At 38.0% G+C, this 13,631-nt stretch overlaps 1 protein-coding gene across 2 annotated transcripts in view; it reads left to right on the forward strand.

Moving 5' to 3' along the window:
* LOC133526254 (sarcoplasmic calcium-binding protein, alpha chain) overlaps positions 1-13,631 on the forward strand; it is a 28,217-nt gene extending 14,586 nt beyond the window's left edge. Inside the window, exons 2-4 of one of the 2 annotated variants that reach the window (XM_061862795.1) lie at positions 219-397; positions 3,701-3,934; positions 12,274-13,631. In XM_061862795.1, coding sequence (XP_061718779.1) covers positions 219-397; positions 3,701-3,934; positions 12,274-12,396 — 536 coding nt within the window. In that variant the 3' untranslated portion in view covers positions 12,397-13,631. The remainder of the gene's footprint in view (positions 1-218; positions 398-3,700; positions 3,935-12,273) is intronic. The other variant, XM_061862796.1, reaches the window with a different exon arrangement.

A 13,631-nucleotide genomic window follows, 5' to 3' on the forward strand; every position in this document is an offset into this window, starting at 1 on the left:
AGTATACAAACCTCCGCCAGTAAATAAGAAAGCCTCAGATCACGATTACGTGTGATCTGAGACATATATATCTTTAATACGCGCAAGAAAAACTGATTTTCCAATGGACGTTACGTTACGGCTGTTACATATGCGCTTACCTGACTTCCACCATATTACTGTCATAATTATACTTTTACAGCTCAACATATATTACAAACCACTTTCCCTTCTTCCAGACATCGACAACAACGGCTACCTCGACGCCCACGACTTCCAATGCCTAGCCCTCCGCTCGTGCGTGCTCGAGGGCAAGGGCGACTGCTCTGCCGCCCGGCTACAGAAGTACCAGCACATCATGCTCAGCCTGTGGGAGGAGATCGCCCAGCTGGCGGACTTCGACAAGGTTCCTGACTATGTCGGTTATCCCCTCCTTTACATACGCCACGCAGACAACGCCAGCCTTTTAGGTTAAGTTGAGGGTGAAATGCTTCGGGCTAGGACTGGGTGCCTAGATAAGGTGTCAATCGCTTGCGTTACGACAACGAAACGCTTTGTGTCGCTCAATCACTCTTCCGTATAGTGCGAGTGCGACTAACAGTGATAGTTGCGTTTCGTTCGTGCTCGTAATGCACAACGCCATCTATCGGCAAATTGTCTAACTAATTTGGGCGATGTAATGCATGTATGTTGGTTTTTCGAGGATAATTCTCTATCACGTGAGCCGATTTCAAAAATTGATCTTTTATTTGAAAAAAGATATATTTATTGTAATTTAATGGAAATTTCAAGTGTAATAAACATACGTAAAGTTGGTTAAGTTGCAAACTAAATTCGGAAAGGTTTTTTTGTTAATTAAAAAAAAAGTTACCAAGATAGAGGTCTATTATGTAAAAATTTCATAACGGTATTTTTTTCACATAATTTTCCTTCATAAATCATTTTATTTTCTCCATGAATAAAAAAAGAAACAATCGGACAGACAGACGGACATGACGAATCTATAAGGGTTCCGTTTTTTGCCTATTTGGCTACGGAACCCTAAAAATGGTTTGGAATGTACAATTTGAGCTCTTTCAAATGATACCCCATCATTAGACGTTGAAATGTTGCCCCCTCTTCATATCTCAAAATACTTTTAATTTGAATGTAAATTCAAATTTCAAATCGATAGCTTAAGTGGTTCTCGAGATATTTAGCGATGTGACAGACAGACAGACAGACGGACGGACAGAGTCGCACCATAGAATTCCTTTTGTACCTTTTTGGTACGGAACCCTAAAAAATGCAAAATATAGTAATATATACCCATTCTTCAATTTCTAGATAACATAATTTAGCGAACTTTATTCTTGAAAACGGATAAACTATGTACAAAATATCTATATCGTTAAGAGATTAAGTAAACAAATACAAGTGCGCCTTAAGAAAGATTTTTAGCATACTGTGTGCCACAGGAGGAAATAAAAAATATAAGTCTACAATTGATAGAGCAATAAACAACCAGAATGTAGATTTTGCAGAGCAATCGTCATAGGTAATAAATATTGGTTGTGTAGCACCTATTTAGGCTTTTAACCCAAGACTTACCAACAAAATAATAGTATTCTATACAACAAAATAATAGAGAGCTTTTCAGTCCAGTACCGTGTTTACGCAACGAAGCTTGCTGTGTTGCCTAAGTAAGGTACGAGATTGAATAGCTTGATTATATCACTATTGTATACAATATTTTTTCTACGGGTTATCTAAAATATATTTCTTTCTCAGTAGACAAAAATGTAGTACAAAAGACACAAACGCGCGAAGCCCCCGATTAGTATTTTCTATGGGAACGCGGCGGCACGTGATTGGTGTTTTCTCAAAGTTGACTACAGCGTATTTAAATTAATATTGTAGTTAAGTTGGAAGCACATACATGGAAAGTACGCAATTATAGTTTGGTATACTAAATCTAAATTCAACAAGAAAGTATTTTTTGCATCCTAGATCGAAGCATTTCTCTCTTTATCGCACACCACACACACGCGACTCTACTTTTACTATTCTTTCTTCAAGTTGCATGTACTAATCGAGTGTAGTACTTTTTCTTATCTTCTACCGTAGATAAAGTTAGAACTAACTGGTATTTTTGTGTTATCGATGGTAACGACTACTGACACATCACTTAATAGAAAGAGAAAAGCAGCACCATCCTAATACCTGGGATATAATGATTAATAGAATCAGGCGTTACTTTGCGGAAATCCATGCTAATTAAAACAAGTAATATTACTTTGCTAATCCGCGAGAAAATAACGTGTTAGTCAATCAGTGCTAACCCGTTATACTTACTTGCGTATTTTTACATGCAATTAATGTTCCCACCCTCCCACCGCAAAAATAAATACGCAAATAAATATAACAACCCACCACCAAAAGTACAAAACTCGACACGTGTCACTGACGAAACAGTCAGTTGTCGGGTGTCATACCGTCAACATCTCCAGCATCTCCTGAGGATGCCTCGTGGAGAGGCGAAACACGTGTCGAGTTTTGTACTTTTGGTGGTGGGTTGTTATATTTATTTGCGTATTTATTTTTGCGGTGGGAGGGTGGGAACATTAATTGCATGTAAAAATACGCAAGTAAGTATAACGGGTTAGCACTGATTGACTAACACGTTATTTTCTCGCGGATTAGCAAAGTAATATTACTTGTTTTAATTGGGATATAATGGTAAAGTAAAAAGTAAAGTTAGAAATGTCTACTCGTATAATGTTGTAATGTAAATGGAGAGTACATAACAAATTGAGGCCTGTAAAGTTTTATGAATAAGGGTGTAAACCTGGAGCCCCTCGCTGTGCGTGTTTAAGAGAGGCTTGTTAGAGGTTGCTAAGTTTTATAAATGAGTTTACTTAAGGGGTACTTTCCGTCGGCAGTTTTCTTTTATATCAAACGTTGTGCATCGATAGCAGACGCCTGTTTAATAGGAAATTATGGGATTTTTTTTTTATGATTAAATGTGTTACAGCTAAATAAATTTAGGCTAACTGGCTCACAGAATTCCTGCCACTTTTCTCTTTCTACCACGTACGTAGGTCACCGACATAGTAACAAAGTAACAACGCAATAGCTACTGCACAGCTTCCCCAATTACTTGGTGAATATTCAGCGTTTTTCGTCATTATCCTCAACAGAAAATATCGTTTTAAGAGGTGACGCTTGAGTTAGCTCTTTCAAACGTAAAAGAAGATAGAACTAATGTTAAGTCTACCTTTGACCTAAGATTTAGAGTCCATCGCAGATATCTCTGCAGCTACTTGGTTACGACAAAGTGTCCGTGTGGTAGCATAAGTGATAAACCTCATATTTTCATAAGATTTTGACTTTTGACGTTAAAGATAGCGCTCTAGCACTTGCCAAGTCTGTACAAAGTTAACTTAAGGTACTTACATATATCTATCTTGCAGTTACTTTTTGTACACCAAAGTTTCCAAGTGTTACTGCCACATTAGGTAGTTAACTAGATAATAATCTGTTGCCACACATGTTATCGTGTTGCACAGTGTTGCTACACAGAAAATTAACTGCGGTGTGGATGTACCATTAGACGGAGTCCCGTGCATTATTTTCCCATTGTGTGAACGACACCATAATGTTGAGAACAATGACGCTAAAACACGTTAAAAACGCTGGATCATTCGCCCGACCACCATCCGCTCACCAACTTTAATTTCAGGACGGCACCATCTCCGTCGACGAGTTCAAACAAGCAGTAAAGAACAGCTGCGTGGGAAAGCGGTACGAGGACTTTCCTCAGGCGATGAAGGCGTTCATCGAGTCCAACTTCAGAATGATTGACATCAACGATGATGGAGTCATGGGGGTGGAGGAGTACAGATATGACTGCGTGCAGCGGATGGTGGTGGAGGATATTAAGGTCATCGATGACGCTTTTGACACGTTATTAAACGTAAGTACTGGCATAAAAATGTAATTAGCTTTTTTTCTTGTTGACAACTGACAAAATAGATTATTTGGCTTGTAGACTTGAATTTAACCATGAGGTGGTCTTTTTTTTATACTACGTCAGTGGCAAACAAGCATATTACGGCCCGCCTGATGGTAAGCAGTCTCCGTAGCCTATGTACGCCTGCAACTCCAAAGGAGTTACATGCGCGTTGCCGACCCTAACCCCCTCCCCCCCTCGTTGAGCTCTGGCAACCTTACTCACCGGCAGGAACACAACACTATGAGTAGGGTCTAGTGTTATTTGGCTGCGGTTTTCTGTAAGGTGGAGGTACTTCCCCAGTTGGGCTCTGCTCTAGATCTGGAATGGCATCCGCTGTGCTGTGCCCTACCACACAAAGCGAGATGACATTCACAATGCCCATCTTGTGGACGTAGTTTAAGGAGGTACCCGGGTCTGAAGATGTCGTGAAGGTAGGAAGCAAGATGTAGATAGGTATTGAGGTTGTTTTTAAACGTTCTAGCTAGCTATGTAGCGCAGTTTTCTAGGATAATATGGAGCTGTGACAAAATATTATGTTATATAGAATTTTTAGAACAATTAAATCTCTTACCTAATTATCTTCTTCTAGAAGTACCTACTTACTCAAGCAATAGAGAAAACGCTACATTTTAACCGTTGATTGTAACAAGCTTTTTCAATATTAGGAAAAGAAATCAATCCACCACCGCGCCGTATTGAAAAAAAGTCCGAGAAAATCCCATTTTCCTCTTTTTCACTAAATCTCTAAAAAAATTCAAACTTTAACATTCATATCTTTCAATTTATTAGTCCGATCTTCTTCTTTTCTGTGTATCGACTTTAAAATGCCGTGTATTGAAATGTTATTGCTTTACAATATTCACGAAGTCTCGGCGTACGATACATCCTTACAATATTCCGTGAATTCAGACAAACAACGAGATAATTACTTTACGAAGGTATCATTATAGAAAAGCAATATGTCAAGAGGGACTTTAGAAAACCAATATGTCAAGGGCGAACAAAACCACAACTCCCCAAAATACTACTGGTAAAACACCCAGACACAAACTACGGAAAATAGTAGGATTAAATTACAGGACACATTAAACAAACACCTATATAATATAAGTAAAACGGATAGTCCCATGTGCAGAGCGTGCACGGAAGAAGAGGAAACAACAAAACATATTGTCCTAGATTGTAAACAGGTAGAAGTATACAGAAACATACCTAGGGACTCCGTGCACACTAAAGGAGGCCAATGTCGGATTTAGAGGTCTAGAGGCCTCGGGCCATAAAGGAGTGGAGGCCCCCTGGCCCCAAATTATTTTACAAATAAAATAGTAAATTTTCTGAAGTCTTTATTATGGGGGCCCCTCTTTTGTGGAGGCCCCGGGGCTGTAGCCCCGGTTGCCCTCCCCTAAATCCGGCCCTGAAGGAGGCAGTTAGCAACCTGAAGGGACTGCTAGGTTTCGTGGAGGAGCTGGGGTGGCTAGAGTAGCGCTACCTCGTTTTCACGCAAAATAGGTACAATGGTTGTCGATTTGCGGATAATGCCCAGCATAACTAACTAACTAGTGTCCACGTGCAACCATCGAAATGTAAAAAAATCGTAACAGATTTTCCGTCGGTAAAAGATTGTACGCTTATTAATGATCGTACGGGTGTAACAATACAAACAAAGACAACACGAGTCATATATCTTACTTGACAAATGATTGTCGACCGATAATTATACTAATTTTAGTTTGTGACACAGGTGATAGTATTCCCTACTTTGTCAATTGGCCTCAACTAGTACGGCGACACATAAATTTTTGATGGGTTTTCCGCTCGCAAGCTATTTATAAATTTACACTGAAAAACAGATAGCGTTATATAGAGTGACGGTGTCATAGGATAATGAAGATTGGCATTAAAGAATTAGTTTTTCAGTGCTACCGTTTCTCTGTTTTTAAATGTTATGTACCCATCATAGTTTTCTAATTGTACGTTAATATAACTTACGGCTTCTATTCAAATAGCCGAATAAAAGTCAAAACCAAGATCTAAACATACTAATGGTAGAAGAGCTGACTGCAAAATTTCGTAGCGACTTGATACACAATAGTTTTGTCGACCGGTCTGGCCTATGAAGCTGATGGTCCCGAGTTCAAATCCTGGTAAGAGCATATATTTGTGTGATGAACACGGATATTTGTTTCTGAGTCATGGGTGTTTCTATGTATTTAAGTATTTATAATTATAATATATTATATATATCGTTGTCTAGGTACCTACAACACAAGCCTTATTGAGCTTACTGTGGGTGTTAAAGGCTGAACTATGGCCGTAGGGTCCAAATAAGTAAATTTATGAATAAAAAATGCAAAAGTACGTTCATTACGAATATTATATTGTCTAAGAAGAAAAATGTTGACATTGTTTCATGTTACCATGGAAACCAGTAAAGTTTTTAATGTTGCTATACAAACTCCATTCTGCAACAGTGGGACTTAGTCAATTTGTGTAATAATGTCCTGTAATATTTATTTATTATTATTAATAGTTTCTCATATTCATATTCATATAATACGAAAGTACAAAAAAGAAGGTTACTTATTCCGGTGTGAAAAATGGGGGCTGATTTAACCCATCTGAAACCGTCAACGTGTTTCGGCAGGAAAAGCCTTGGCAGACTTACCTGAAATGAGGTTTCATATTCATACTACTACCATAAGCTTAACCGTAGATTGTAAATCACTGAAGTCCTATTCGACTCGTCAGAATGACAAGTTGACATGGCCACGTAAAATAGAATCTACATTTTAAAACGAATTGCCACATACCAAATTCCTGTCTTATTTCGCTTTAAATTTCTTTTAAATCCCTTTTAGATGTAACCTAGAAAAATACCAAGCTGACGTTAACCAGAACCTATCATTTACAACACCTAGTTTTGACCGGAGTAAATCTTCTAAATCTCTGTGATTCTAACCATCACTGTCCACGTAAATCTCATACATCTGTAATTAATGTGTTTATGTTTAATATTAAATTAACATGGGAATGTGTGGTACTTTCGGAATGTGACGAAAACACGTTAGTTTTCCTCGAATTCATACTGCTAGGCTGTCTGATGTTATAACCATCTAGATTTTTGACATTTTTGAAAAACAGTAACAGTTTTGAGAGTCACGGTTAGTTTCACTAGACTTAAATCGACCGGGATATGAACCGTGATTATTTACCTTTTATATTTATTATTATTGATTTATTAACAGCATTTTGTTTTATACAATTACCATTACAAAAAGTGCATGCAGAAAAAACGCAAACAAAAAATACAATCAAAAATAGAACATACAGGAAGGACATGCGTATTTTTTATGCTAGGGAATATGCTAGTCAGTTTGCTCTGGCTCCTACACTAGGCTCAGCCTATCTCGTAGGTAACCCAGACTCAAAAGAGTTTATACAATTGATATTTAAAGCCTATAAGAAGAGGAAATACTAAAATATTATAATTTAACATTTTTACAATTAAATTAATAAACAAGCAATTTAACACTACTTAAAACTAAATTAAACTAATTTAAATTGGCTTACTACTTTTAATTAAACTAATATAAATTTACTTACTAATACTCTAAAATCACTGGCATATTGTTTTTCAACTCCCTATAATATCGACGCAGTTACATGCAGCTTGTTTATGGGTCATGGGTAACTGGAGATAGCGGGTGGGTGTCAAAGTTGTGTAGACCGCGCTCGGTCTATCCTTTTTTTTAAATTTTTTTTTTATTGCATTTTTTTCTAACTTAACTACTAATCTTAAATTAAAAAGATTTTTTGAACTTGCACTTCTTTCGTGCACAACAATATAAAAGGTAATCACAGTTCATATCCCGGTCGATTTAAAAGTCTATCGAAAAACAATCCATATGACTGGCACATGTATCACTAAAAGTTACTATACCTTCACTAACCTAGCCCACCCCACCCCCCAACCTACTTAATATTCAGTAGTAAAGTAGGCTAAAGTAAGAATTAAAAATTTTCAGAATTGGTTTCAAGTTCAAAACGTCCGGCGACTAACTTTTTTTTTATTGATATCTTTTTTTTTAATCAACTTCATACGTAGTAGGTTACCTCACGTAAACAAAACACACATTAATCGGTTTGTGCTTTACACTTGCTTGCGCTATCGGAATAACAACCCAGGAATAGGGCGTTTGGCAAGTCTCAAAGTAGATTGATGTCAATGACGACTCGCGGGCGATTAACAGTCGATCGGCAGGATTGATCACTCGTGTGGGACGCACACTTTGGTATGCAGAAGCTCAAACCTACTTTAGACTGGCGCCCCTGAGGGCCTACCGCGAACCACGTTCGACGTGTTGCCTCCCTATCACACTTACGCACGAATTCACAAGTGCGACAGGGAGGCAACACGTCGAACGTGGTTCGCGGTAGGCTCTCAGATAAGAAATTTGACAGTGTTCGATATCGAGATTAGCAGTCAATCGACAGGATTGATCACTCCAATGGGACGCACACTTTGGTATGCAGAAGCTCAGAACAGCTTTAGACTGTCGTCCCCGACATGAAAAGCTGACAGTATGCAATATCAGGCTAACAAGCGATCAGCAGCCGATCGGCACAATTGATCTTACGGCAACTTAGAACAGCTTTAAAGACTTTGTTGATCCATTTAGGATTCAAGCTAATTTTGGTCGACAATACTAACGGCGTGAAATGTCCAATGTAAAGTAAACCCTAAATTGCTCTAATAACAAAAGAAGTGCAGAGTCCTATTATTTTGCTCGAATAAGGCAACGTGAATTGCATGCATAAGAAAGAGGGTAAAAGTAATATATAAGGACTCAAGTTTCGTGTTTTGAAAGCAAACATGCCTAACCCCTCGTCACATCAGTAAATACGGTTCGTTTGTTTGTTTTGACGAGTTGTATAACTTCAAACGCTATAAGCGACAAAATTAAACGCTAGAAACTTAGAAAACGAGATAAAATTGTTGCTTAAGTCATTTAAGTATTCAAATTGTTGTTAAATAATCAACTTGGCCGTGTACAGTCAGCAAAGTTACTCGTATTAACTTAGCATCTTTGCTTACAAATAGGTATGCTGGTTTTGCTGATTATAAGTATTGAGCTAGGGACGCACTTTGCCCACGTACGCAACGTGTGCGATGCATTTGAAACTCTGAAATTTGTATTTATGATTAGAAACATACATGAGTTATAGTCCCATGGTTGATAAGATGTTTACCGAATAAACTCTCATTAAAACTATTAACCAAAGAGTAAAGTAAGTATACAAGGCTGTTAACTGTTGTAAGTCCAGGGAGAGTCAGATACTCGTATTATTTTCCATCGTATTTTCACGGAAACGTACGAACGTGTGTTTCTATTTCAGTCTCACTGAGGTCATAGGCTCGTAGCAACAGCATTGTTTACTCGGCAACCAACAATAGTATTAAAATTTCTTGACCAAACATTATAAATTACCCAGGTGACGCTAATATTACGTAGCTTTTACTTTGTTAGAGCAACAGAATGAAGAATTCTATTAAAACAACCATCCCGCCTACCGAGTTCCGAATTAAATGCAACAAAGCATAATCTCGTTGGCCGCCCGCCAGTTTTGTGCGATAGAATCAGCTTTCCTTAATTATGCGGTAATAGCAATCTATCTTCCTAACTGGCTGACTTACATGCTAAATAATAGACTACATATTATTAACTCAAAGAATAGAGACGGAACTTAATCGTCATTCACTCATCGGGGGTAGGTAATAGGGTTGTTTCCATCTACAATTCTTAGGGCAGAATTGTATCCCAATAAATTCTATTGGATTATAAGAACATGTTAAACTACTTTTAGGGGACCTGTAATGACCATATTTTTGTAAATATTGAATTTAAAATATCTTTTGGCACACGTCACGTGACCAAACTCGAAACGTCATTGAAGATTCTGATGACGTCACAACTCTCGGATTGACACTGTTGACAGTTAGGCGATAAACAACAAATGCCAGTTGACAGTTCGTATCTTCTACGTGTGTATGTAGTTATGTGTCAAACCGTAAACTGTGACGTCACACAATTTTCAAAGAGCGTTTTGGGCGTGAAAGCATCTGTCAAAATATATTTTGTTAATTTAACGTATTTAAAGCCGTTTTTAGTATAAAAGTTGAATTTTAGGGCAACGTTTAGTTAATATAGAACGTAATACAAGCGTTTCAAAAAATTGGAAACAACCCTATTAATCGAGGATTAGTATATGTAAGCGAAAACGAATATCGACAGTCGAAAAATCGATTATCGTTAGTATAGTGTGTTGTCAGAGTAACATGCCTAAAACGAAACGTTCAAGTTAATAAACAAGACCAAGTACGGGTAGTTCGAAAGACTCGCGAGGCTAGAAGATGTTGACGTCAAGTTTAGCCAGTTTTCTTCGAGACATCGGGGACAACGCCGTCCTCGAAACAACGGAGGTAAAAATACGCGATTAAGTCCCGTTTCTACGAATTAATAATGTGTAAAAATCAGTCTACAAAGTTGTCATATTAGTATTAAATATACCTAGCGTAGCGAACAATCACATCTGAGGAACATTGTTTAAGAAAGCTTAGATTAAATTCTAATAATAATTTAACTTCTCTAGGCTCATGGAGTTATTTGGTAATCGTTTGAACAGCCAGCATCTACGCAAAACTTTAAATTTCTAGAAAACCTCGTATATCCTTCCTTCCATTACAGGGGCTTATGTAGACGGTGCGAGACCTCGCATGCGAGTTGCATTACATTGCGGTATTTGATCGGTCGGCTGAATTGGATGTAACCTCAGTAGTCCGCCATGTAACCAAAATCAGCTCGCGCGCCGTCTAAATTACCCCTAATAACATTGACATATAATATCTAAGTACGGGCCTTACGGGCAATAAGAATGAGACCAGTACAGCGGTGTCACGCACACGAATTCGAGCCAATCGTGCAGTCTAACGCCGCAACGCGATTGGTTGATGAGTTCGCATCTCGCGCGCGATTAGTCGCAACACTCGCAACTAGTTGCGTTAGACTGCGCAATTGGTTAGAATTCGTGAGTGACACCACTAAACTGGCACCGTTCTTAGTGTACGTACCTAAGGCCCGTCCTTATCAAAGCTATACATATGTCAATGCCTATTAATGATTATTTACGTAAGTAGCTTAAAAATAACTCAATTGTAGAAATAATTTCTGTAAGTTACCCAAACACTTCCCGATTCCCGCGACCTTCACCAGGTCGTCAGCCCACCTTGTTGGTTGAAGGCTCCCCACGTACTACCATTGAGTCATTCCCGTGTCTCACTGATGACGCCAAAGTACAAATAATGGGACAACATTGAATTTTGTTCAAGTCTATATGTACCATTCATTGACTAGAACACGTCATACACATGACGAGAAATGCTTTTGACGAACTAAACTGACGGTTTATTCCCATCTGTGCTCGCCCACCGGTTAGGGGGCGGCCACAGATGTGAATGATTCATTGTCATCAGGTTGATTATATGATTTTTATTTCAGTATCAAAATCGACATTCGTATAGTAAAAAGGCGGTCACAGATGAGAAGGATTCATTCCAATGTGTCTCCGCCGGCCAGATGGGATTAGATTCATTCCCATCTGTCTCCGCCGGGGACGGTTGGGAATGAAACCATCCCATCTGTGCTCGGCAACAGATGGGAATACACCACACTGATCCAAAAGAAATTTCGCGACTAATATTTGCCATGACAACGCTGTCTTTGCCTACTGTCCATTAAACTGCAAGTTTCTGATAAAAACATGGCCAAAAATTAAAAAGTTATTCATATAAATGATGAAAATCAATGTACAATAGAAACAAAATAATGTACCTACAGGAGAAGTATAAATATTATGCAGCTACAAGATAACACATTCGAAATACAATCTGTGACGTAAGCCCCTTGTAGGTGGGCGGATTCGAAGCTATTAAAGAATACTTTTTTGTAAATTTTCATCAAATTTTTCTTGATCCATTGACAAAAACAAAATGAAGCATCGCGTATTATTCTTTCGTCTCAATCTTATGTAATTAAATAAATTACTTACCTCACAATCTAGGGCCTACCGCGAATCACGTTCGACGTGTTGCCTCCCTGTCATACGTACGTACGCATTTACAAGTGCGACAGGCGAGGCAACACGTCGACGTTTGCGGTAGGCTCTCAGATGTTCAATGATGTTGGACATACTTCGATGACTGATGAGTTAATGAGTTCAAATTCTGCTTTCTATCTTTCCAGGATGACGACAGGAAGAAGGGCGGCCTTACCTTAGCCAGATACCAGGAGCTGTTCGCGCAGTTCCTTGGAGACGAGAAGGAAGACTGCCAAGCAAAGCACCTCTTTGGCCCTCTAGAGCTATAACCACCTTAGCCATAGACTTACAAGTTTAGCCCTTAGGGCATTAGCTGTGACTTCTACACCTACACCCAGTTGCACATTAGTACCTCCCTGGTTTCTGAGGGCCTGCCATGAACACCGAAGTTCTCAAATTGCGGGTATCTTTCTCTGGCACTCTAATTACGCCTTAATTAGAGTAAAAGAGAAAGATGCCCGCAATTTGCGAACTCGGTTTTCGCGGTTATATCCCTGTCACTTGACATCAAATTTGGCGATAGTTTATATGTACTCAGATGGGCAAACTGGGCAATAAGGAATAAGAATTTTAGTTCGTCATAGAGATTTCGGGAATCCACAATTATTTCAGTACCTGGCCAGTTCGCCGGCAGACATGTTTCTATATTTACAAAATACACGCAACGTCGGTAAATGACGCCAAAAATACATCATCGCCGCGTCGATACGATACAGTCAAGCGTATATTAAACAAACTGACCATAAACAATTAGGACGCATAAAAAATAGGTTTACAATTTGTGGTGCTTACGTCACCAACATTTTACAAAAAAAAAGACATTTATGCGCGATTTTTTTCAAAAAATATTTAAAACAAATATATATAAATCTGTAAATATATTTCTTGTGCACTCTTTATTGAGTTTTAATTCGTTTACAGTTGAATTGATTCAGTTATGTAACGAAAAATGAGCAAACATTTACTGGTGCAATTTTTTATCTATTCATATCTGTCTGCTAAAACTTTAAATTCCTCGATGGCCAGTTACACTACATTATTCTTAGTATTATAAATTTTAGTGTGCGTTTTAGTTTTTTGATAGTTTTAAAGATAACTCAGTTCTGATTATCCCGTCCCAGCACATCACAATGTGATTTTATTTTAAGATTTTAATATAATTGTTGCAGTGAGATTTAACGTTAATTTTTGTAAGTTTGTTTTATTTTGTTTGTGAATTATGGACTGTTGGTACCCCCTTGTTTTTACTGTTCCTGTGGTATCATTATAATTATAAGAAACGAACGACCAACTGGTTCCTTGTTATTTTCGTTTATATTTATATACAATGGCAGTACCTACTTTAAGGGATACGTGGGAATGTACGGGCAATGTGAATGATATGCTCACTCATACAAATGAATCTAGTCACGAATATCAATACTTAATATAATTTGTAAATACTTATTGTTCAAAATATTAATTGATGTTTCAAATTATAAAATAAAATTGTCTAAAACCTCTA

Source organism: Cydia pomonella, chromosome 16 (genome assembly GCF_033807575.1).
Source record: "Cydia pomonella isolate Wapato2018A chromosome 16, ilCydPomo1, whole genome shotgun sequence".
NCBI lineage: Eukaryota > Metazoa > Arthropoda > Insecta > Lepidoptera > Tortricidae > Cydia > Cydia pomonella.